Source organism: Paramisgurnus dabryanus, chromosome 12 (assembly GCF_030506205.2).
Source record: "Paramisgurnus dabryanus chromosome 12, PD_genome_1.1, whole genome shotgun sequence".
NCBI lineage: Eukaryota > Metazoa > Chordata > Actinopteri > Cypriniformes > Cobitidae > Paramisgurnus > Paramisgurnus dabryanus.
The window spans coordinates 1,065,811-1,091,618 of record NC_133348.1 but is presented as its reverse complement, the minus strand read 5'-3'; the positions used below and the strand labels follow the sequence as shown (position 1 = coordinate 1,091,618).

General features: G+C 37.7%; 2 protein-coding genes across 2 annotated transcripts in view; both read left to right on the top strand.

The window, feature by feature from the left end:
- The window catches only part of LOC135738171 (uncharacterized), a 334,980-nt gene that overhangs the window by 115,894 nt on the left and 193,278 nt on the right, over window positions 1-25,808 (top strand). The window contains 8 exon segments of the mRNA XM_073811486.1: window positions 3,047-3,193; window positions 3,281-3,427; window positions 3,523-3,669; window positions 3,776-3,922; window positions 4,160-4,327; window positions 4,403-4,549; window positions 4,655-4,801; window positions 5,502-5,648. Of these exon segments, the coding sequence (XP_073667587.1) occupies window positions 3,047-3,193; window positions 3,281-3,427; window positions 3,523-3,669; window positions 3,776-3,922; window positions 4,160-4,327; window positions 4,403-4,549; window positions 4,655-4,801; window positions 5,502-5,648 (1,197 nt within the window).
- LOC135738561 (adhesion G protein-coupled receptor F4-like) overlaps window positions 12,179-25,808 on the top strand; it is a 42,825-nt gene continuing 29,195 nt past the window's right edge. The window contains exons 1-3 of the mRNA XM_073811474.1: window positions 12,179-12,303; window positions 12,493-12,635; window positions 12,752-12,937. Coding sequence (XP_073667575.1) covers window positions 12,179-12,303; window positions 12,493-12,635; window positions 12,752-12,937 — 454 coding nt within the window. The remainder of the gene's footprint in view (window positions 12,304-12,492; window positions 12,636-12,751; window positions 12,938-25,808) is intronic.

Below are 25,808 nucleotides of genomic sequence, written 5' to 3'. Positions count from 1 at the left end.
ACATGAAGAGAACAAGGTGCAAAATGGCATAGAACGCCAGGAGATCACCTAAAATCTGTCAGTATAGAGGGTATGCATTGACGTCACTTTTGCACGTGACCAGACCGGAGCACGCCCTGTTGAGTGGCAAATGTTCAACAAAATGTCTGGTTTTCATAGCGACTGCTGCGAAAATGCCAGTAAAACAGACTATTTTCAGCTTAAATTGAATTTAGTTGGACTTAATAGCAGAGGTGGACAACACTTTGTTACATTAGTTAAATTTTCCAAGCATCTGTGCTTTATTAGGATGTTTGTCTTGGGAAATGTTTTACTACACTACATTCTAAACCATAGAATCATATTAAGTATTCTTTAATATTGCATATTTAAATTTATTTAAAACAAAATTACATTAAAATTGTGTACTTTTACTTTAGTAAAAGTATGTTCATGTACTTAAATATTAAATGTAAAACAAAAACTTGTATTTATAAAATGTAATAGAGTAAAAATTATGATAATATAATAATAATAAATGTACATTTATATAGTGCTTTTTTGGAGACCGAGTGATATAGCCAATTAGTATATATGGGGATGATTAGTAGGCCAGCAGGCAAGTTTGGCCAGGATGCCGGCGCACACCCCTACTCTTTTTCGAAAGACATCCTGGTTTTTTTAATGACCACAGAGAGTCAGGACCTCTGTTTAACATCTCATCCGAAGGACAGTGCTTTTTGACAGTATAGTGCAGTGGTTCCCAACCTTTTTTGCCCTAAGTAGCCCCACAGCCCTATCAGTAAGGCTCAAGTACCCCTTCATCGAAACTAAACCAAAGTTGTGTTTTAAAGACAAATAATCAGTAATATTAATTAATTAATTAATTAATTACTTTTAAACATTAAAGTAAAAAGCACTGACTGATGAAGCATGTTTATTTCAACAAACCACCATCATTGCAATCAGTGTTTGCATTTTATCAGCTCATTTGCATTTTAAAAGACACACCCAAAAACAGCACATTTTGCTCAGGCCTACAAAATGGCAATTTTGGCATGCTATAATTAATTATCTGTAGGGTGTTTTGAGATAAAACTTCAAAAAGGTGTCCTTTTTACAATGCTTTCCTCACAAAAATCAATCTTAGGTAAATGACTGGACAAACGAAAGACATTTTTATTAAAAGTAAATGAGATCAAAACAAAATGTAAATCTTTTCGCAAACCCCCTGGAAACTCTTCACGTACCCCCTGGGGTACGCGTACCCCCGGTTGGGAATCAGTGTCCCCCACTATACTGGGGTGTTAGGACCCACACAGACCACAGGGTGAGCACCACCTGCTGGTCTCACTAACACCTCTACCAGCAGCAACCTGGTTTTTCCAGGTGGTCTCCCATCCAAGTACTGAACAGGCTCAGCTTCAGTGGGCTAGCTGTCTTGGGCTACAGGGTGATATGGCTGCAAAATATGCTTTGGAATGTATGTTTTCCAAAGAACAACACTAATAAAATACAAATACTTCTATTTACAAAAACCTCTGCTTGATAGTGACCCTAGCAACTTGTTAACTCACATGTGGTCTGTGGACGTTGGCCTGAACGATCAATTTTTTACTTCTCCTTTCTGTGTTTTTTTTTTTGCAGTCTGTAAAACGATAGCTCCAAATTATTGTTTAATCTTGTTTAAACAGCTTTTTCAAATGTAGACGCGTTTTCCCTGTGTTTTCGCTGATTTCACATTGTACACTAAAGCTGCCGCTCTGTCTTTTGCCACTCAGTGGGCGTAACTGCAGTCATTTTCTCCTAAGGTGACGTCACGTGCATACCCTCTATTGAGAGAGAAACCCTGCCAGTACTAATTGATATCAGCTGCTTAAGTCCTAATTGATGGCCTATAAAGGCTTCTCATTACCCAGGGGGCACACAGGAAAGACTTCATGATGGGTAAAAGCAAAGAACTCTCTCAAGATCTTTGTAATCTTATTGTTAAAAAGCATTTTGATGGGAATGGTTATAGGCACATTTCTAGAATGCTGAATGTTCCTGTGAGCACTGTGGGGGCCTTTAACCGGAAATGGAAAGAACATCACTTCACCATAAACCGGCCACGATCAGGTTCTCCACATAAGATCCCTGTCCGAGGAGTCCAAAGAATAATCAGGATCGTTCTCCAGGAGCCAAGAACCACTTGGGCAGAACTTCAGAAAGACCTTGCATCAGTACGGTCAGATGAAAGCAAACTTTTACTTTTTGGCAGTCATTCTACACAACATGTTTGGAGAATAAATGGCACTGCCCACCACCCCAAGAATACCATACCAACAGTTAAGTTTGGGGGTGGAAGCATCATGGTTTGGGGTTGCTTTTCAGCAAGGGGTACTGGCAGACTTTATATTATTGAAGGCAGGATGAATTGAGAAATGTACCAGGACATTCTGGATAAAAATCTGCTGCCATCTACCAGAAAGCTAAAAATGAAAAGAGGGTGGACATTTCAGCAAGACAATGTTCCCAAACACAAGGCCAAGGAAACAATGAAGTGGTTTAAAAAAAAGGAAATCAAGTTGTTTGAATGGCCCAGTGGGAGAACTGAAGATCAAAGTTCATAAAAGAGGCCCAAGTAACCTTGAATCTGATTGGCTGGACGGTGTGCATTAAAACCGTTTAATACACAGGTAGTTCCAGTCAGTTTGATTACATTTCTAAATGAATCCGCTACTGTGGGGGCCTGTGGGTGGTTCTTTGCCTCTACTTCGTGATTTAAAATCCTTTAATGCATAGCAAGCCATGGATTATTCCTTACTTATTTATTATGACTCAACTTGTATACTAAAATGTTCTGATTTCTTTGTATGAAATCAATATTTGGCTTGATTGCTACATCTGGTGGAAATTTTGTGTCCATAGCCCACTTAGAAATCCCCTAACTGATAAAAATGCTGATGTGTCAAATACTTATTTTCCCCGCTGTAAAACTCCTTGTGAATTGTGTTTGTGTGTTGTATGTTTTGTGGATGCCAAAAACAAACCATTTGTCAATTTTTTTTTCTTTTTTGTAATAAAGATGTGAATGAATGTGATGAGATTCCTGAGATCTGTGGTCCAAACTCAATCTGCAACAACACTGCTGGGAGTTACAATTGCTCGTGTATGAGTGGATATAATGTAACGGACCTGAACCTCCCTATAAACATCAGTAACCCATGCAGAGGTATGACTGACAGCTGAATCTCTGGACAATTTGTTAGTCATTTCTAGATTTCTATCTTTCTAAAATATTTTTATTTCTGTAATAAAGATGTGAATGAATGTGATGAGATTCCTGAGATCTGTGGTCCAAACTCAATCTGCAACAACACTGCTGGGAGTTACAATTGCTCGTGTATGAGTGGATATAATGTAACAGACCTGAACCTCCCTATAAACATCAGTAACCCATGCAGAGGTATGATTGACAGCTGAAGCTTTGGACAATTTATTTATTTTACTGTCTGAAAATCCAGTTACCTGTAACTTTTGTCTTCTCACTATTTCTTTCAGATATTAATGAATGTCTTGACCAATCATCAGTGTGTGGGCTGAACGCTTACTGTCACAATTACAATGGAAGTTACTCGTGCTCTTGTTGGGAAGGATATAACATCACTGATGCATCTCAAAATATTAGTAACAGTAACCCATGCACTGGTATGTTTTTGAATAGTTATATTTTTTAAATCACAAAAGTCGTTGTCATCTTTATGATGCTGCATAATATTAATGTGTAAATATTAACTTTGTTTTGTTTTTAAAGATGTGAATGAATGTGTTGCGATTCCTGAGGTCTGTGGTCCAAACTCAATCTGCAACAACACTGCTGGGAGTTACAATTGCTCGTGTATGAGTGGATATAATGTAACAGACCTGAACCTCCCTATAAACATCAGTAACCCATGCACAGGTATGATTGACAGCTGAATCTCTGGACAGTTTGTTACTGTAATTTGTAAGTTTGGCAAAATTAAACATTTTAAATATTTAAAGTTTTTCAAAGGGTTTTCTTGAAAAAGTTTTTGGTTTAATTTCAAATGATTTTAAGCATACATAAAACTCCTTGTGAATTGTGTTCATATGCTGTATGTTTTGTGGATGCCAAAAACAAACCATTTGTCTAATATTAGTCATTTTTGTAATAAAGATGTGAATGAATGTGTTGAGATTCCTGAGGTCTGTGGTCCAAACTCAATCTGCAACAACACTGGGAGTTACAATTGCTCGTGTATGAGTGGATATAAAGTAACAGACCTGAACCTCCCTATAAAAATCAGTAGGCTAACCCATGCAGAGGTATGAATGACAGCAGAGGGTTTGGAAAATGTATTTATTTTAATGTCTGAAATACAGTTACCTGTAACTTTTGTCTTGTCACTATTTATTTCAGATATTAATGAATGTCTTGACCAACTATCAGTGTGTGGGCCGAACGCTTACTGTCACAATTACAATGGAAGTTACTCGTGCTCTTGTTGGGAAGGATATAACATCACTGATGTATCTCAAAATATTAGTAACAGTAACCCATGCACTGGTATGTTTTTGAATAGTTATATTTTTAAATCACAAAAGTCGTTGTCATCTTTATGATGCTGCATAATTTTAATGTGTTAATATTAACTTTGTTTTGTTTTTAAAGATTTGAATGAATGTGTTGCGATTCCTGAGGTCTGTGGTCCAAACTCAATCTGCAACAACACTGCTGGGAGTTACAATTGCTCGTGTATTAGTGGATATAAAGTAACAGACCCGGACCTCCATATATACATCAGTAACCCATGCACAGGTATGATTGACAGCTGAAGCTATGGACAAATTGTTACAGTCAATCCTAGCTTTTGCATAAAATTTCTAAATATTTATAGTTTTTACTTTCAAATGTATTTGTGTCTCATTCAAAGTGCTGCCTTGATAAAGTTTAAATATCATTTAAAATAATTTTGAGCATACATAAAACTCCTTGTGAATTGTGTTAGTGTGCTATCTGTTTTGTAGATGCCAAAAACAATCTGTCTATCTAACAGTGGCGGCTTCTTACTGCTCATAAGAGGGGTGCTAATTCAAAATAATTGTTCGGAGTGTCACGTGCGTTGCATGCGTTTTCAAATATGTGTTTGTTGCGTTATGTGAACCATGTGCATCACGTGTTTTGTCAAAATTAGTGCCTGCTGCACACGCGTCAAAACCATTTAGGATAAAAGAGACGCTCACGTTCACAAAATACACGCAAGACACACCCTTAACAGTAAACTCTGATTACACATGAGATTATGAGAGTATCTGGCAAACTTGAGCGTCTCTTTTATCATAAACCCTTTAGACGTATCTGCAGCAGGCACTTATTTTGGCAACACATATTTTGAAATTACGAACCACACACATGACGGGCTACATACATGTTGTGACGAACTCCGAATCAAGCGCCCTCAAAAAAGAAGTCACCGGCCGCCACTGCTATCTAATATATTTGTATTTCTATAATAAAGATGTGGATGAATGTGTTGAGATTCCTGAGGTCTGTGGTCCAAACTCAATCTGCAACAACACTGCTGGGAGTTACAATTGCTCGTGTATGAGTGGATATAATGTAACAGACCTGAACCTCCCTATAAACATCAGTAACCCATGCAGAGGTATGATTGACAGCTGAGGGTTTGGACAATTTACTTATTTTCCTGTACAATACTTATTTGTTTCTGATAGAAAACTGCTATGAATCCTGAAAATCATAGGCATAAAAAGAAAGAAAGTATGTAAATGCTTAAGGGGGTGGTTTCCCAGACTGGAATTAGACTAGTCCTAGACTAAAATAAATATATGAGCTGTCAAACTAAAAAACAACTTGCGCTGACATATCTTAAAATACATCACTGCCTTTTGTTTTCCCTCAAAATGCACACAAGTAATGTTTTTAGTAAGTCATGTTTGCTAAAACTAGTTATATTTCCTTATTAAACTGAGGCCTGGTCCTGGCTTTAGCTAAACTCTGTCCGGGAAACCTCCCCAACGTGTTTTAATGGTGATTATCAGTATCATGAATGGTTATTTTAATTTGTTTATTTTAAATTGATACTATTTAAAAAGGTAGTTACACATAAATTGTTATTAATGTGTCCGTGATAAAAACTTTCTGGCTTGGAACTTTCTAAATTGCTATACCAATGAAGGGGTTTACTAATATTAATTAAGTTTGTTTTTGCCATATAATATGTTAATTTATTTTCTTTCATTGTTTTTTTTAGTTGTTAATTCTACAGTAACACCACAAAGAGGTATGTACATTAAAGAAAAGTTTAAGATATTAGAATAACTGAGGTTTATCTCATACTCAGAGGTTTATCTCATCAAACCCAGAATTCTGTTGGAAACATTTTTTCAAGTTATATTTGATCACTTATTTTATCCAGTTCAAAAAAAATAACAGAGATAATATTTTCTTTACAGTTTTTAGAATATCAATGACGATAAATCAAACTTTTGATATAAATCTAACCATAACCGATGCTGCTGATTACAAATCGTATAAAAAAAACATTGAGAGCACAGTAAGTACTTCATATTTCCTAAATACAAATAAATTACTTGTTTTTGTTCATTTGTATGTGGAGGAAAACATTTATATTTTTAATTGAGTTTAAAAGCTATAAAAACAAACTTGTGTGAATGTGTTTTTATAGATCAACCAAAAATACCAAGACTGTCTGTCTAACTACATTAAAGATTCAGTAAAGGTCACTGGCTTCAGGTATGCTCACAATTAAGGGCCAGATTTACTAACAGTTGCCACCAGTGCAAACCATCATTTTGGCATAAATAATGCTCTGTCATTAAATAACGCGATTGTGGATAATAAGCGCTGAAAAGGTGTGGTCTACTTATTTTTGTGACTGACTTTACTGCACATGCATTTGTAGGAGTTTCTTTTTGAAACGCAAAATTTATGCGAGGAGAGTATTTAAACGATTAAAGCAAATCATTTTACTAAGGTTTGCGCTTTTGAAATTAGTGGTATTTGCACTATTATTTAACGCCAAAAAAAAAAAGACATCTTAAACAACTTTGCGCTCAAAATGGCTGCAATCATTGCTTCTAGGACAGTGGTTCTCAATCCGGGTTCTGGGCAGAACCCATGCGCATTTATACAGAGTTTGCAAACTAAAGAAGTGCCCATTAATCTGTTACTTGTCTTTTTTTTATCTGTTTAAAGGGGACATTTCACAAGACTTTAAGATGTTAAATAAATCTGTGGTGTCCCCAGAGTATGTATGTGAAGTTTTAGCTCAAAATTCCATATAGTTAATTTATTATAACATGTTAAAATTGCCACTTTGTAGGTGTGAGCAATAATGTGCCGTTTTTGGGTGTGTCCTTTAACCCTCTGGGGTCTAAGGGGTTTTTAGGGCCCTGGGGAAGTTTTGACATGCACTGACATTTGTGCTTTTTTCAGTTGCTTAAAAACATATTAATGGCAAAAGTCTCATAACACTGTGTTCATCACAAACTGGGCTACAATATCATATAATCAACATGTATGTACATGTTTGTATTTTTGAGAGAAAAATGTTTATGCGTGATTTTTGAAAAAGCAAAATTTTTAATTCACTGATATAACACCACAAAACTCATTCTAAACATGTTTTCCCAAGAATTTCCAAACTGGATCTAGTAGTCTAGAGTTTTTTCTTCAAAATGATGTGAAAATCATATGGCCTACTCAATCACATAAAGCAAGATATTGATTTACAATTCTAAGACACTTTTGCTTGGGAAAGGCTGTATGCGTGGAGGCGGGAAAGCTCCTGAATAATCAGTGATTGACAGCTGAGAGACAAAAGAGTTGAATAATGAGCCACATAATGAGCCTTGTGGGGATGTTCAACAGGCATGTAACTTCCTCTGTAGTAAAACCATGATAAGGTTTACTTTTCAATATAATGTAAATACACACACACACATTATATACTAGTCAACATTTGAAGTGGATCAAAAAAGTTTATCAAAGTTGTCCAGAGACAAGAATGGGTATTAGGGATTGGTTTTATGTCAACTTTTTTGAATGGTTTTGATCCACTTCGAATGTTGACTAGTGTATATATGTATTTCTATTGAAATATTTTCTATTCATTTCACAAGTATAAGTTACCTTTTAAAATCCATAGTAGCCTAATCATGGTAAAGATACTGTTTGGCCATCGTAAAATGAACACACTTCAACACATGGTTAGTGTTTGGTTGGCCAGCGAGAGGTTTACTTTTGTGCAGTAAAAAGCTCAAAAGAACAACTGCCTATCGTTGTCTGGACTTTTATTTGTGTTTTGTAATCATTATAGTAGAAACACAACAAGGGACACGCATGGTAAACTTATCAATGTTTGTTTACAGCCGCCGCCATTATCTCACGTGTTGATCTTGAAAGCAGTGAATGTGTGCACATGCGAGTGATCCTGTATTTAATAAAGTTGCTGTGCGGAGATATGCGCTTAGACCACTGATCTATATAAATGACTGGATTGCGCATAGAACGCTTGACGTAACCGAGTGAGGTGAAGCCAGCGCAGAGTTCGAGCCGCCATCTTGGTATACCCAACCGGCAGAGAGCGTCATTGACTTCCATTCAAAATCATGATCAAAATGTACCCCCTTTACAGCGTATCAGTTACACAAGGTTAATTTTTAGGATATGTGTACGTTAATCATTTGTTAATTCTGGTGTTATTTGCAATGTTTATGTTTTAATCGGGCAGGATAATGGATTTATAAAAAACCGTTAAGGTGAGTGTGTCTGTTGCATTTGTTAATGACACGGGTATAAATAAAGTTTTGTTTGACATTCAGCTACACTGTGACGGTCAGCGTTATTTCTCTAAATAAGTTTAGGTAACTTGTAAGTTTAGATAACATAATTACAAAACTAGCAAATTATTGCATGCGCATACGGTACAAAGCATGATTATTTATTTAGATTTCAGAATGAGCACGTTTATTGTCATTAATACTAAATATGCTGCGGTCTGTCTGCTGATCTGATACTGTAATAAAGATGAATGTATAATAACTGTTTAAAACGCAAATTGTACAACTTTCAGTAAATAACTATTTACATGCCTTGGACGTTTGTGTTGTAATAATGTACAGGGTAACTTCACATTTAAAAACGAAGACGAGTAAAGTGATGTTTTATCATTAAAATCTGATAACGTCCATTGATTTAATAGAACGTTTGGGTATACCAACATGGCGGCACGGTGGCTTCACAAGTGTGACGTCATGCGCAATCCAGTCATTTATATAGATCAGTGGCTTAGACGCAACTAAATAAGGATTGTACTGTTTGCAATCGCCTATTTTATAAGAATACCAAAAAGCGCGTCGAGTTTCCTGACTCGCGTGTTTGTGTATGTGCGTTCCAATCGCGTGAACTGTTTGACGGAAGAACAAAGAAATCACTCGCGTCTGGAGATACTGACACACATACGCAAGTAAATAAAGATTTAGATGTCATGTTTGGTGCAATCGGATGGAACAACAAGAAATGGAGAGACTGGATTGTGGATTGCATATCCATTGACTGCAGGAGGCAGGAGTCATGCATGGATGTTTCTGCTCATTCACTTCAATGGCGCGGGGGTGTGGCGATCCGATCTCATTACAGATAATGAGGTAACTGGCGAAATACGGTACTTCTCCTCCTTCTCATACAGTTTACACCGAATAACAATATCTGTTTTCAATATCACTTACATCATTTAAAAGGAGACATTCCAAGCATTATGTAGACATTTATCTTTTGTTTCTACGACAAGTATTCGTTAAGTTACAGTTTATTTTTCTGACGCGTTTCTGAAAGGACTTCACTGAGGGAGAGAGAACAGAACTTGCATCATGTTTATTTTCTTAATTTTGCGAAAAGCACAAAATTCTGTTTTTATTGGGAGTGGACAAAAAAAAAAACTAGACACTTTAACGTTTTAAATGATGTATAAATCATATCTGTATGTCAAAAATCAGCAGAGTAATTTAAGTCTCTTTGCGGAGTGATTGAAAAATAAAGAGTTTGCGGCGCCCGCGCCACCGTCGACCCCAGAGTGTTAAAATGCAAATGAGCTGATCCCTGCACTAAATGGTAGTGCCGTGGTTGGATAGTGCAGATGTAGGGGCAATATAATCACCTTCTGACATCACAAGGTGAGCCAAATTTCAATGACCTATTTTTCACATCACATTTCAGAATGGTTTATCAAAACTAAGTTACAGTGTTGTTGTTTTTTTCACATTTTCTAGGTTGATAGAAGCACTGGGGACCCAATTATAGCACTTAAACAAGAAAAAGTCAGATTTTCATGATATGTCCCCTTTAATATGCGCAATTTTATGAGTTATGTGCTATATCCTGCTATAATGGCAGACGTAAAGCAACTTGGGGAAACACAACAGTAGTACAGAGCATGAAAAAACATGCAGAAAAGCTAAAAGGATGTGGCGTAAAACAAAACTTGAAGTACATTATAGAATCTATATGGACAGTCTTTTTGCTTTAATGCAGAACTAGGCATTCTTCTCAATCATTGATACAACAACATAAACAACACATACACTCTTTTTGCTACTATAGAGAGACTAACAAACCCCCCAGATCAAGTTCATCGTAAAATGCTCTCTGACAACAAATGCAATGAGTATGCAACCTTTTTCTCTAAGAAGATCAGTAATATCAGTACGGCCTCATATTGTACTATGGTCAGTCATATCTCCTTACAACCAACTCAGAAATTGGTCATTTCTCAAAATTTTACATAATTGATTTAAAAACCTTGGAAGAAAACATCTTAAAGCATCTATAGTACTTACAGCTTTGATACGCTCCCCACATCTTTTCTCAAAAACGTACAGAAATGTTTACAAACTCTTAAAAATAAATAAATACCTCTTTGCTCACATGCACTTTCAAGAGGCCATAAAAACGGCAGTTGTTAATCCTCTCCTAAAAAAGAGTAACCTAGAAAAAACCAAATTTAGCAAATACACATCAATCTCTCTGTTTCCGACAGATTAAAGAGATGGTGCTCATAAAGATAATAAATTATATTCGCTTAAAATCTGGTGCTACTAGATATTAGTGCTGCCTTTGACACAGTAGATCACACCACACTTTTACGTAGACTGAAAAACAGAGTAGGACTCTCTGGGATGGCATCAAATGGTTTAAATGCAAATTACCTAAAACGCAGATGTTACTTAAATGTTTTATCTCAAGACAGGACTTAGAGAAACTTGTTCATGCTTTACCAGCAGGGTGGATTATTGCAATGGGCTTCTTACTGGGATCCACAAATAACCATTAGACAGCTGCAGCTCAAACAGAACGCTGCTGCCAGAATTCTGACCAGAACCAAAAACTCTGAGCACATCACTCCAATACTCAGGTCCTTACACTGGCTTCCTAGATTTTAAAGTATTATTACTTGTTTATAAATCACTTCATGGCTTAGGACCAAAATACATTAACAATATGCTAACTGAATATAAACAGATTATTCAGATCATTAGGATCAGGTCAGTTAGATATACCAAGGGCTCAAATAAAACAAGCTGCGTCAGCATTTAGTTATTTTGCCACCTGTAGCTGGAATCAGCTTCCAGAAGAGATCAGATGTGCTTCAACAGTAGACACTGTTAAATCTACATTTAAATCTACACTTTTAAATCCGTTGTCGCTTGGGTTTTGGGTTAGAGCATCTTTTTGTAACATAAAATGACATCCTAAATCAAAACCCAAACCTAACCATAAACTCAAGCAAAAAAGGTTTAAAAAACAGAAAACAAATGAGAAACCAATAAATAAATGACACAAAAAGATGCGCCATATAAGTGAATGGGAAAGACGAGTGTATCATATGCACGCAAAATTGGAATTTGGCGTATCTATTGCATGATAATCACACTGCGTGTTGTTTGTACACATTTGGTGAGAATGGGTTGCTTTGTTTTATTGTGATTTTAGATGTCTCATTTTTACAGATTTTTTTTCTGTTAGATTGTTTTTTCATGTCTATGTATATGTAAAGCACTTTGAATTTCCTCTGTGTATGAAATGTGCTATACAAATAAACTTGCCTTGCCTAAATGCAGTCATTGGTATTTCATGTATCATTCGCAATAAAATATGCAAACACAATATCTGCCTCTGTTGGTGTTTGTGGTCGACTGCGAGATTGGTGAAGTGTCCGACTTAAAAGCCTTTTTCACTCCTCCCCTCACTGCAGCCACCTTCTCTTGTCTAAATTTCAGGCAAGACAAGCCACATCTCAAACAAGTCTATTACCACTCCCATCACCGTTTAAATTTTTTTTTTTTTTTTGGAATTGCGCTTTTATGCTAATTTCCCTGTTTAGTAAATCTGGCCCTAAACATTAAAAGTTTCTATTTAATTTTTCTATATATCTCTTTGTGTTAAACTATTTGTGTGTTTTACTCCAGGCCTGGTAGCATTATAGCAGACTACATGATATCTACAACCAGTAACAGTATTAACTTTACATCAGCAAACACACAGGTTTCTGATGCTCTATCAAATGCAGAAATCCCTTTAGCTCAGAATGCTTTCGCTGTATCTGGTAAGAGTTGTGTTTGTGTAATCCAAAGCTAAATATGTATTAGTCCTGCCATATTTATTATGCAGGTGTTGTTGCTTACATGTACATGTTGATATCAACTTTATGGCTTTAATTTTCAGAAGAAAAGATGCTGTCCAATAGAACAGAAAAAATATATCCTCAGGAAAGTGTGACGCTGAACTGTCCACAGTCTGTTGAAGGACCGATAATGTGGAAAGTTAATGAGAAAGATCCAGACAGCACAAAATACACCATTACAAACAATAATAGAACTCTCATTGTAAACAGCGCTACTGAAAGTGACAGTGGTGAGTACCATTTTTTTATGTGTGCTTTGATGTCGGTGCATAACAAAATGGTTTTAAGGTAACAATTTATAAATATAGCTGCAAGCAGCAATGGCGGGCCCTCGCACGTTTTTTTACCGCTACACGGTGCGTTCGAGAAAACGATGCACGGTGGGCAAGGGCATCAAGTGGGTAAATATTAGTGGGCTATTTAATGTTGTTACTGAGACATTTGGGGACTGTAGGTAAAAGAAACCCCATATTTTAGACAAACGGGGGCGCTAGTGAGCCACGTAAGAAACACGCCTATTTCTGACCTGTTTGTGCACACTTAACAGCCTACAACTCTGATGTGTGTGCCGACTTTTAGGTTAATCTAAGCACGCCAAGAGCCCTAAATATGCTTGAAATAAAAGTAAAGTTTGACGCGTTGCCATGGGAACAGCGTTCGAGAAATCAAAAATCCCTTCGCAATTTATCATCTACAATGTCTCGGCATCATGTACACCACTTCTGGAGTCAATCGCATGAATATTCTAGAAGGAGTATTTAAAAGAACATCGGCGTCAACAGAAAGGCTTAAATATGCCTTTAAAATGAAAGTAAAGTTTGACGCGTTGCCATGGGAACAGCGTCTGAGATATCAAAAATCCCTTCGCAATTTATCATCTACAATATCTCGGCATCATGTTGACCACTTCTGGGGTAAATCACATTATTTCCCTAGAAGGAGTATATAAAAGAACATCGCATGCAACTGTCAGGTTTAAATAAGCCTTTAAAATGAAAGTAAAATTTGACGCGTTGCCATAGAAACAACGTTCGAGATATCAAAAATCCCTTCGCAATTTATCATCTACAATGTCTCGGCATCATGTTGACCACTTTTGGTGTCAATCGCATGAAAATCCTAGAAGGAGTATTTAAAAGAACATCGCATGGAACTGTAAGGCTTAAATATGCCTTTAAAATGAAAGTAAAGTTTGACAGGTTGCCATGGGAACAGCGTTCGAGATATCAAAAATCCCTTCGCAATTTATCATCTACAATGTCTCGGCATCATGTTGACCACTTCTTGTGTCAATCGCATGAAAATCCTAGAAGGAGTATTTAAAAGAACATCGCATGGAACTGTCAAAAAAATCCAGCTTTGTGACTGACACACTTCCTGGCGCCTGGTGGTGGCGCTATACCCGGGAGTCACAATGGACACATCGATGCGATCGGAATCTTCAGACGAACAAACACCCTGCATGGCATCACAATAAGATATTTTTTGCCTTAGATATTAGACACTTCCTGTTTCTCTGAATTCGCCATAAATTCGTCGCCTCGCCATGGCAGAACCGTTCGAGATATCAAAAATCCCTTCGCAATTTAGCAAGTACAATGTCTCAGCATCATGTTTACCACGTTTGGTGTCAATCGCATGCATCCTCTAGGAGGAGTATTTAAAAGTTCAATGCATGCATTTTTTAAACAATCCAAAATAGCCGACTTCCTGTTGGGCGGAGCTTAAATGTTAGAGGGTGAAAGTTGTTCGGGTCGATGAGATCTATATGCGTACCAAGTCTCGTACATGTGCGTAAATTTTTGCCCGATCTGTGCCCCAATGTTTGTTTTTGCATTACAGGGGGCGCTACAGAGCTCCCTTACCACGCCCGAATTCCAGACTTTGCCGGGTCCTAATGGCCGACGACTCTGACATCTCTGCCAATTTTCAAGAGTTTTTGAGTATGTTAAGGCCCCCAAATTGCCCTGATACGTAAAAAAAAAAAAAAAAAAAAAAAAAAATAAATATAGCTGCAAGCAGCAATGGCGGGCCCTCGCACGTTTTTTTACCGCTACACGAGGCGTCCGAGAAAACGATGCCCGGTGGGCAAGGGCATCAAGTGGGTAAACATAAGTGGGCTATTTAATGTTGTTACTGAGCCATTTGGGGACTGTAGGTAAAAGAAAAACCCCACATTTTAGACAATTGGGGCGCTAGTGAGCCACTTAAGAGACACGCCTTTGCCTGACCTATTTGTTCACTCTGAACAGCCGACAACTCTGATGTGTGTGCCGACTTTTAGGTTAATCTAAGCACGCCAAGAGTCCTAAATATGCCTGAAATAAAAGTAAAGTTTGTGGCGTTGCCATGGGACCAGCGTTCAAGATATCAAAAATCCCTTCACAATTTATCATCTACAATGTCTCGGCATCATGTTGACCACTTTTGGTGTCAATTGCATGATTATTCTAGAAGGAGTATTTAAAAGAACATCGGCGTCAACTGAAAGGCTTAAATATGCCTTTAAAATGAAAGTAAAAAGTTTGACGCGTTGCCATGGGAACAGCGTTCGAGATATCAAAAATCCCTTCGCAATTTATCATCTACAATGTCTCGGCATCATGTTGACCACTTCTGGTGTCAATCTCATGAATATTCTAGAAGGAGTATTTAAAAGAACATCGGCGTCAACTTAAAGGCTTAAATAAGCCTTTAAAATGAAAGTAAAGTTTGACGCGTTGCCATGGGAACAGCGTTTGAGATATCAAAAATCCCTTCGCAATTTATCATCTACAATGTCTCGGCATCATGTTGACCACTTCTGGCGTCAATCGCATGAATATTCTAGAAGGAGTATTTAAAAGAACATCGGCGTCAACTGTAAAGGCTTAAATATGCCTTTAAAATGAAAGTAAAATCTGACGCGTTGCCATGGGAACAGTGTTTGAGATATCAAAAATCCCTTCGCAATTTATCATCTACAATGTCTCAGCATTATGTTGACCACTTATGGAGTCAATCACATTATTTCCCCAGGAGGAGTATTTAAAAGTTTACCGCATGCAGCTGTAAGGTTTAAATATGCCTTAAAAATGAAAGTAAAGTTTGACAGGTTGCCATGGGAACAGCGTTCGAGATATCAAAAATCCCTTCGCAATTTATCATCTACAATGTCTTGGCATCATGTTGACCACTTTTGGTGTCAATCGCATAAACATTGTAGGAGGAGTATTTAAAAGAACATCGCATGGAACTGTCAAAAAAAATCCACCTTTGTGACTGACAGACTTCCTGGCGCCTGGTGGTGGCGCTATACCCGGGAGTCACAATAGGCACATCGATGCGATCGGAATCTTCAGACGAACAAACACACCGCGTGTCATCACAATAAGAAATTTTTTGCCTTTGATATTAGACACTTCCTGTTTCTCTGATGTCGCCATAAATTTGTCGCCTCGCCATGGCAGAACCGTTCGAGATATCAAAAATCCCTTCGCAATTTAGCAAGTCCAATGTCTCGACATCATGTTCACCACGTTTGGTGTCAATCCCATGAATCCCCTGGGAGGAGTATATAAAAGTTCACTGCATGCATTTTTTAAACAATCCAAAATAGCCGACTTCCTGTTGGGCGGAGCTTAAATGTTAGAGGGCAAAAGTTGTTCGGGTCGATGAGATCTATAAGCGTACCAATTCTCGTACATGTGCGTGAATTTTTGCCCGATCTGTGCATCAATGTTTTTTTTTGCATTACAGGGGGCGCTACAGAGCCCCCGTGCCACGCCCGTGTTCCAGCCTTTGGATTTCTGCGATGACGGACGACTCTGACGTCTGTGCCAATTTTCAAGAGTTTTCGAGTATGTTAAGGCCCCCAAAAAGTCCAAAAGTGTTAAAAAAAATAAAAATAAAAAAAAATATAGCTGCAAGCAGCAATGGCGGGCCCTCGCACGTTTTTTTACCGCTACACGATGCGTCCGAGAAAACGATGCCCGGTGGGCAAGGGCATCAAGTGGGTAAACATCAGTGGGCTATTTTTAATGTTTTACTGAGCCATTTGGGGACTGTAGGTAAAACAAAAACCCCACATTTTAGACAAACAGGGGCGCTAGTGAGCCACTTAAGAGACACGCCTATATTTGACCTTTTTGTGCACACTTAACAGCTGACAACTCTGATGTGTGTGCCAACTTTAAGGTTAATCTAATCACGCCAAGAGCCTTAAATATGCCTGAAATAAAAGTAGTTTGCGGCGTTGCCATGGGAACAGCGTTCGAGATATCAAAAATCCCTTCGCAATTTATCATCTACAATGTCTCGGCATCATGTTGACCACTTCTGGTGTTAATCGCATGAATATCCTAGAAGGAGTATTTAAAGGAACATCGGCGTCAACTGAAAGGCTTAAATATGCCTTTAAAATTAAAGTAAACTTTGACGCGTTGCCATGGGAACAGCGTTTGAGATATCAAAAATCCCTTCGCAATTTATCATCTACAATATCTCGGCTTCATGTTGAACACTTTTGGTGTCAATTGCATGATTATTCTAGAAGGAGTATATAAAAGTTCACTGCATGCAACTGTAAGGCTTAAATATGCCTTTAAAATGAAAGTAAAGTTTGACACGTTGCCATGGGAACAGCGTTTAAGATATCAAAAATCCCTTCACAATTTATCATCTACTATGCCTCAGCATCATGTTGACCACTTTTGGTGTTAATCGCATGAATATCCTAGAAGGAGTATTTAAAGGAACATCGGCATCAACTGAAAGGCTTAAAAATGCCTTTAAAATGAAAGTAAAGTTTGACGCGTTGCCATGGGAACAGCGTTTGAGATATCAAAAATCCCTTCGCAATTTATCATCTACAATGTCTTGGCATCATAATCGCCACGTTTGGTGTCAATCGCTTGAATATCCTAGAAGGAGTATTTTAAAGAACATCGGCATCAACTGAAAGGCTTAAATATGGCTTCAAAATGAAAGTAAAAAGTTTGACACGTTGCCATGGGAACAGCGTTTGAGATATCAAAAATCCCTTTGCAATTTATCATCTACAATGTCTCGGCACCATGTTGACCACTTCTGGTGTCAATCTCATGAATATTCTAGAAGGAGTATTTAAAAGAACATCGGCATCAACTTAAAGGCTTAAATAAGCCTTTAAAATGAAAGTAAAGTTTGACGCGTTGCCATGGGAACAGCGTTTGAGATATCAAAAATCCCTTTGCAATTTATCATCTACAATGTCTCGGCATCATGTTGACCACTTCTGGCGTCAATCGCATGAATATTCTAGAAGGAGTATTTAAAAGAACATTGGCGTCAACTGAAAGGCTTAAATATGCCTTTAAAATGAAAGTAAAATCTGACGCGTTGCCATGGGAACAGCGTTCGAGATATCAAAATTCCCTTCGCAATTTATCATCTACAATGTCTCAGCATTATGTTGACCACTTCCGGAGTCAATCACATTATTTCCCCAGGAGGAGTATTTAAAAGTTTACCGCATGCAGCTGTAAGGTTTAAATATGCCTTAAAAATGAAAGTAAAGTTTGACAGGTTGCCATGGGAACAGCGTTCGAGATATCAAAAATCCCTTCGCAATTTATCATCTACAATGTCTTGGCATCATGTTGACCACTTTTGGTGTCAATCGCATAAACATTGTAGGAGGAGTATTTAAAAGAACATCGCATGGAACTGTCAAAAAAAATCCACCTTTGTGACTGACACACTTCCTGGCGCCTGGTGGTGGCGCTATACCCGGGAGTCACAATAGGCACATCGATGCGATCGGAATCTTCAGACGAACAAATACACCGCGTGTCATCACAATAAGACATTTTTTGCCTTTGATATTAGACACTTCCTGTTTCTCTGATGTCGCCATAAATTTGTCGCCTCGCCATGGCAACACCGTTCGAGATATCAAAAATCCCTTCGCAATTTAGCAAGTCCAATGTCTCGACATCATGTTCACCATGTTTGGTGTCAATTGCATGCATCCTCTAGGAGGAGTATTTAAAAGTTCAACGCATGCATTTTTTAAACAATCCAAAATAGCCGACTTCCTGTTGGGCGGAGCTTAAATGTTAGAGGGCGAAAGTTGTTCGGGTCGATGAGATCTATATGCGTACCAACTCTCGTACATGTGCGTACATGTTTGCCCGAACTGCGCAACAATGTTTGTTTTTGCATTACAGGGGGCGCTACAGAGCCCCCGTGCCACGCCCGTGTTCCAGCCTTTGCCTGGTCGCAATGACGGACGACTTTGACGTGTGTGCCAAATTGCAAGAGTTTTCGAGTATGTTTAGGCACCCAAAATGGCCAAAAGTGTTAAAAAAAAATAAATAAATAAATAAAAAAAATAATAATAATCCGAGCAAAAACAATAGGGCTTCGCACCATTCGGTGCAGGCCATTCTGGCCTGCTCCTCGGTGCTCGGGCCCTAAAAATAATAATCCGAGCAAAAACAATAGGGCTTCGCACCATTCGGTGCAGGCCATTCTGGCCTGCTCCTCGGTGCTCGAGCCCTAATAATAATCCGAGCAAAAACAATAGGGCTTCGCACCTACGGTGCAGGCCATTCTGGCCTGCTCCTCGGTGCTCGGGCCCTAATAATAATCCGAGCAAAAACAATAGGGCTTCGCACCATTCGGTGCAGGCCATTCTGGCCTGCTCCTCGGTGCTCGGGCCCTAATAAGCAGCGGCTAAGATTAAACCGTACTAGCAAGCATAGTAATAATGTGAGGTATAGAAGATGGTGCTAAGTTAAGCCAATGTCAGCTGACTCCCTAGGGATTGAAGAAAAACCTTGCTATGCAATTACAAATTGAGTTTTAATATAAATTGTTCTGTAACATTAAATAGCCTACTACCATTCAAAAGTTTTATGGTCACTTTCACTATAGGCTATTTAATATTTTCCACATATTTCTATAATAGGCAATTGATCAAAACTATGAAACTATAAAAGTCAATACAGTGAATGAAGAAATCCATTAGTTTGAGACCCCTGCATTAGAGCATTTATCACTGACTGACGTTCAGGTGCACACTATTAAATGTGAGCCTTAAAGTCTTATGTTCATTTGACAGTGAGTTTACATTTAATTTGTGTGAAAGCTGAATACAATTTAAGATGAATATTAATGTATTTATACCCTATTTTATTGTTTTATAGGAGGAGGCATCATAGACTTTAATTAATTTGTAGGTACAGACATTTGTTGTGGGCATTCTTTGCAGTGTATCCCAAGGCTTTTTAAACATCCATATTGTGATCGGATTTATACTGTACCAACTGAAATTTTGAAGTATATTGGCGAGAGATCTTTTGGCCATATCGTTCAGCCCTAGTTTTGGGTAAGGGTTAGGTGTTGATAGGTACAAAGAACCCACAAGCGTAACTGGAGCTCTGACGTAATCTTGTAAACTTTGGAAGCATTTGTGCTACAAGCCACTCGCGAGTGTAAACCCTCCGTCCATAGGAATGAATGAAAACACGTTTTTCTCACTTCGCGTCAATGCAAATGCACCAACGGTCAAATTGTTAAAAAAAATTCAAGAGAAATGGTGTGGTCAGGTGTTCTTCCTGGGGGGGGTGTCCTGCAGTTTAATATTGTCACTATCTAAAAATTTTACAAAATTGTATTCTTTTACATCACTGCCATTTCCCCCAAAATTATTATTATATTAAGTCTAAACAAAAGGGAACTAATGGAATTTATGCACTAAATCTCTTTCCAAAAGGAAAAGAACAAATATTCACTGCTTTTGATTAGAAACCTTTAGTAGCTTTAAGATTTATAAAATTGTACATTAGCACAGACAACCGAGTCATTTCATAATTTGAAATGGCAGTTCTGCTCTTTCCTGAATTATTTTATTACATACATTTATACTTTATATCTTCCGCGTAATATGCTATAAACACATCTATTATTCTTTGACTTCACTTGACGGTAACAATGTCACTTATGTAAAACATTTTCTTTACGTAATTAATGAGAAAATTCACATAAAGGTAATTAGTTTGCATTATCGTTTAATGCTGTTTATCATAAAACATTCCGCTCTGTTTACATCTCACCTAATCAGACTGATCTCACGGAAAGTTAGAGAGAGTCAACGGTTAGAGAGTCTGGCTCGTAAACCAAGAATTGCTGGTTTAAGTCTCACACACGGCAGGTTGCAACTGAGGTGCCCTTGAGCAATAGCCTGGCTCCGCCCTCCTACGTGCTTCCGCTTATTTTTCATTTCGCTTCAACAGTACGTCTGGGATTTCTCTATAGAGTTTCGTTTTCTCCTGCAAAAATCTGCAGGACCAATCAGCGAACAGATGGGGGTGGCTAAGAACGATGACGTTGAGGTCGTGCGTCAGTTTGAGTTGTAGTTCAGTAATGGCAGCGGAGAAAGACGTGAGAAAAGCTATTCGGTCCGTTGTTGCAAAACTGCCGAATATACAGAAGTTAAAGCCGGAGCAAGAACCAGGTTTGCTAAATTTTGTTTGTCTGATTATTCTGACTTGTTGTTTCCGGACGGTTTCGGTGCATGATATACGTCACGACCACATGTTAGCGATTGGCTTTGGCAGATCCTGAGTGACTCTGGGCATATCCAATAGTTTTAAACTTCAACAATGGACCCTCCTTAACGGAAGTAACGCTTTGCTATGGAGCGTGGCCAGACTCTCTGTACAAATGAAATGAATGTACGAGAGTCTGGTTATACCAGGCTACTTGAGCAAGGCATCTGTCCCCCATTCCTCCTGGGCGTTGCAGTGATAGCTTCCCACTGCCCCTGGTGTATGAGTGTGTTCAATACTCACTGAATGGGTTAAATGCAAAGCTCACATTCCAAGTATGGTATACCATACATTGTTCTTTACGTCATTTACACTTCAGTCAGTTTTGTCCCAAAAACCTTAAGGCATGGGTCTCTAACATTGTTCCTGGAGGGCACCTGTCCTGTAGATTTTAGTTTCAACAAACCTGCTAATCAAGTTTTTCAGGGCTACCTACACTGTCAAAAATAAAGGTACAAAGCTATCACTGGGGAAGTAGGTCCTAATATGTACCATTTAGGTATGTATCTTTGAAGTACTAATATGCACTCTTTGGGTACAAAGGTGTAGCATTTTGAAAGGGTACTGTCCCAGTGACAACTTTTGTACCTTTATTTCTGAGAGTGTAGGTAGCCCTGAAAAACTTGATTAGCAGGTTCAGGTTTGTTGGAACTAAAATCTACAGGACATGTTCCCTCCAGGAACAGGGCTGAAGACCCACGCCTTAAGGTGCCATTCCAAAATGCTAAGGATGAAGAGAAATTTAACCTTTAAGCATGACAACACTCGAAGCACACCTGAAGCACAAAGACCTTTGGCTCCACCAAAATAAGAGGTTTTGGAATGGCCCAGCCAGAGTACAGATCTGTGGTGTGACCGGAAGATGGCTGTGTTCATCTGATGACCAACTTAATTGAAAAAGTTTTTGCAAGGAAGTCAAGATATGCACAAGTTATTGACTCTTTCCCACAAAGATTGCATGCTACTAAAGGTTCTGCAACTAAGTCCATTTCCTTTGTTTCCTGCTTAGCAAAAGCGGCATGCAAAGACAGTTCAGCACAGTTATTTTGCAATATTGTGTTTTAAAAATAAACGTAGCTTTTTTAGGTGTATCAACATAATTTCAGGGCAGATCAAACTTGAGCGCTGCTGACTCTGTTTAGAAACTTTGAATGCATGTGCTAGCATTGCAAGGGGAGCTGACTATCAAAATAGTCAAGGTAAAAAAAGTTTGTATTTAAAGTCAAACAGCAAATAAAACTGCCACTACCAAAAATAAACTGTCTGTATATCTTGTAAGTCCTCTACATTTTATTTTAGTTTTCAAATCATGAAAACATGATGCATATTTATTGGGAAAAATGGCAGCTGATGTGTATGGGTATTGAATTTATAAAAAGGTATTATATGAATATATCCAAAGTCTAATAAATAACTTTATACTGTATATTGGTTCAGTAAAAGGGGAATTCCTCTTCATACCCAGCTAAAATAAAAAAAGTTTTCTAGGAGTCTGTAGTTTTTTACAGTTAGGGTTTTTGTAATGTAGTGTTGTCTTTTTTCATTTTACTCTTTGGAGAAAGCAAAACTTTTATCCTGGGTTATCCCAAAAAGGAGGTGTTTTAAATAAATTACTGCATCCACAACAACAACAAATTTGATCTGCCTTGTGATTTTGCATAGTTTCTTATTAAATTTTAACATAAATGTAATCAATTTGTTAACTTGATAAAAAAGAAAAGTATTTGGGAAAAACATGTTTAATCACTGTAGTGCTTAAATGATTTCTTACAGAAAAAAAACAATTTCTTAGATTATTCTGAAAATTAGAGGGGTGTTAGGGGCCCCCAACATAAATTTTGCCTAGGCCCTCCAAATATCTAGAACCGGTCCTGTAAAAACCTGCCATTCAAGCATGTGTAGACTTTATATCTGCTGTACATCATTGTTTATTGAAAAAAAAATCTTTAATTTTTGTTGCCATTTCATAAGAGTTTTGTTCTTGGTTTTCAGGTTTGGCAGGAAAATTGTGTTCTTTGTTACCATGGGGATTCAGACAGCATTTACCCTAATTCAAGTCTTCTCACCATCTTGGTTGATCTTCTGTTTGTTGTTTTTCATCGTTGGAATGGGACAAATATCTAACTATGTGTCAGCATTTGTTTTGGGTACATGCATTTGATATACTGTGATTTAAAGTGTATGTGTCATATTAGTATTAAATTTACCTAAAACTGATCTTTAAATTGTTGTGTTAGGTTTTAGTGAAACTATGCTTGAGATTGAGTACAATTGTTTAAAAATATATTATACATGTACATTTAACAATTGACATGAGGTTACAAAAAACACTTCCATATTACATATTGCTGTTTAAAACTTTCAAAACTTCTGAATGCTGAAAGAATAGTTCACCCAAAAAGAAATTCATCATCATTTACTGACTCTTACACCATCTCAGAGGACTTCTCTTCGACTAAACAAATATTTATAGAAATAAATCCAATTGCTTCAGGCTCATACAATGCAATTAGCAGGACCCAAATTTCTCAAAAATGCACATACAGGCATCATAAAAGTGCAACAACTGCAAACCTACCTTTTTCAAACCTATTAATATTTTAAGCACAAAGCACCACCCAAAATATGGGAGCATGTTGGTAACATTAAAACTCATTTGATCTGAGGGTGAGTAAATGATGAGAGAACTTTTATTTTTGGGTGAACCTTTCCTTGAAGTTTATATATTTTTTACAGTTTGTTTTTCCTACAGGAATGGAGATATTGAGTGGATCAGTTCGGGACATCTTCTCCACTCTTGGTGTGTGCGTTTTCTTCTCAGTTGGGTATATGATACTCCCATTGACTGCATACTTCCTACGAGACTGGAGAATGCTACTTATTGTTCTTACCATTCCTGGTTTCTTCTACATACCCCTTTGGTGGTAGGTGTAAGCCAGTGGTCACTATTTATTTATTAACTTTTTAATACCATTCCAGCATCTGTGGGTATATTTATGGCGTAAACCGGATATCTGTACACAAGTTGATCTATACCAGTGTTTCTCAAACTTTTTCAGCCCAAGGACCACTTTATCTACCAATTTTTTTCTGGGGACCACCTAACAGAATCCGACTCTAACACGCCCCCCAAAAAACAACAAAATAGGAAGGATAAGCTAAATTTAAGTTTAATATGCAACTGTTTTAAGTCAAAAGCTAATTTTTTAAACACAAATGCAATGCTATGTTCAGAAATTATTATATGAATTTTATTTCATTTGAAAAAGTAAATGTGAAATGAGTTGCAGCTTAATATGAACAACAAACTGCACATGTGAAAAAAAACTGCAATTAAACATACTGTAACAGCCTAGGTCCCATTTAATGTCATTCCAAAGAGCCATTCATTTAAAACTGAGGTGGTGGGTATATGAAGTTTATGGTTGTAACTATGGTAACAATAAAATGCTGAAAAAAATTTTCCCCTTAATGTCCAAACTGCTTTAAGTTGATGTTTGATCTTTTCTTTTGACTCCTCTTTGGTATAGCCACCAAGCATTTTTATGTTATTAAAACAAAATGGCAAGAACTGATATCACAGTTTCACAAGTGCATTACAAATCGAATTAAATAAGTGACGATTGTGTAAACACTTGCCTAGTTTAGGCCAAATGCATAAAAAATTTAAAGCTGGACAATAAGAACCAGAACATGAAACATAAGGAAGGGGAACCAATCAAAATAATATAGCTGCAAGCAGCAATGGCGGGCCCTCGCACGTTTTTTTTACCGCTACACGGTGCGTCCGAGAAAACGATGCACGGTGGGCAAGGGCATCAAGTGGGTAAATATCAGTGGGCTATTTAATGTTGTTACTGACCCATTTGGGGACTGTAGGTAAAAGAAACCCCACATTTTAGACAAACGGGGGCACTAGTGAGCCACTTAAGAGACACGCCTATGTCTGATCTTTTTGTGCACACTTAAAAGCCGACAACTCTGATGTGTGTGCCAACTTTAAGGTTAATCTAAGCACGTCAAGAGCCTTAAATATGCCTGAAATAAAAGTAAAGTTTGCGGCGTTGCCATGGGAACAGCGTTCGAGATATCAAAAATCCCTTTGTAATTTATCATCTACTATGCCTCAGCATCATGGTGACCACTTTTGGTGTCAATTGCATGAATATTCTAGAAGGAGTATTTAAAAGAACATCGGCGTCAACTTAAAGGCTTAAATAAGCCTTTAAAATGAAAGTAAAATCTGACGCGTTGCCATGGGAACAGCGTTTGAGATATCAAAAATCCCTTCGCAATTTATCATCTACAATGTCTCAGCATTATGTTGACCACTTCTGGAGTCAATCACATTATTTCCCCAGGAGGAGTATTTAAAAGTTTACCGCATGCAGCTGTAAGGTTTAAATATGCCTTAAAAATGAAAGTAAAGTTTGACAGGTTGCCATGGGAACAGCGTTCGAGATATCAAAAATCCCTTCGCAATTTATCATCTACAATGTCTCGGCATCATGTTGACCGCTTTTGGTGT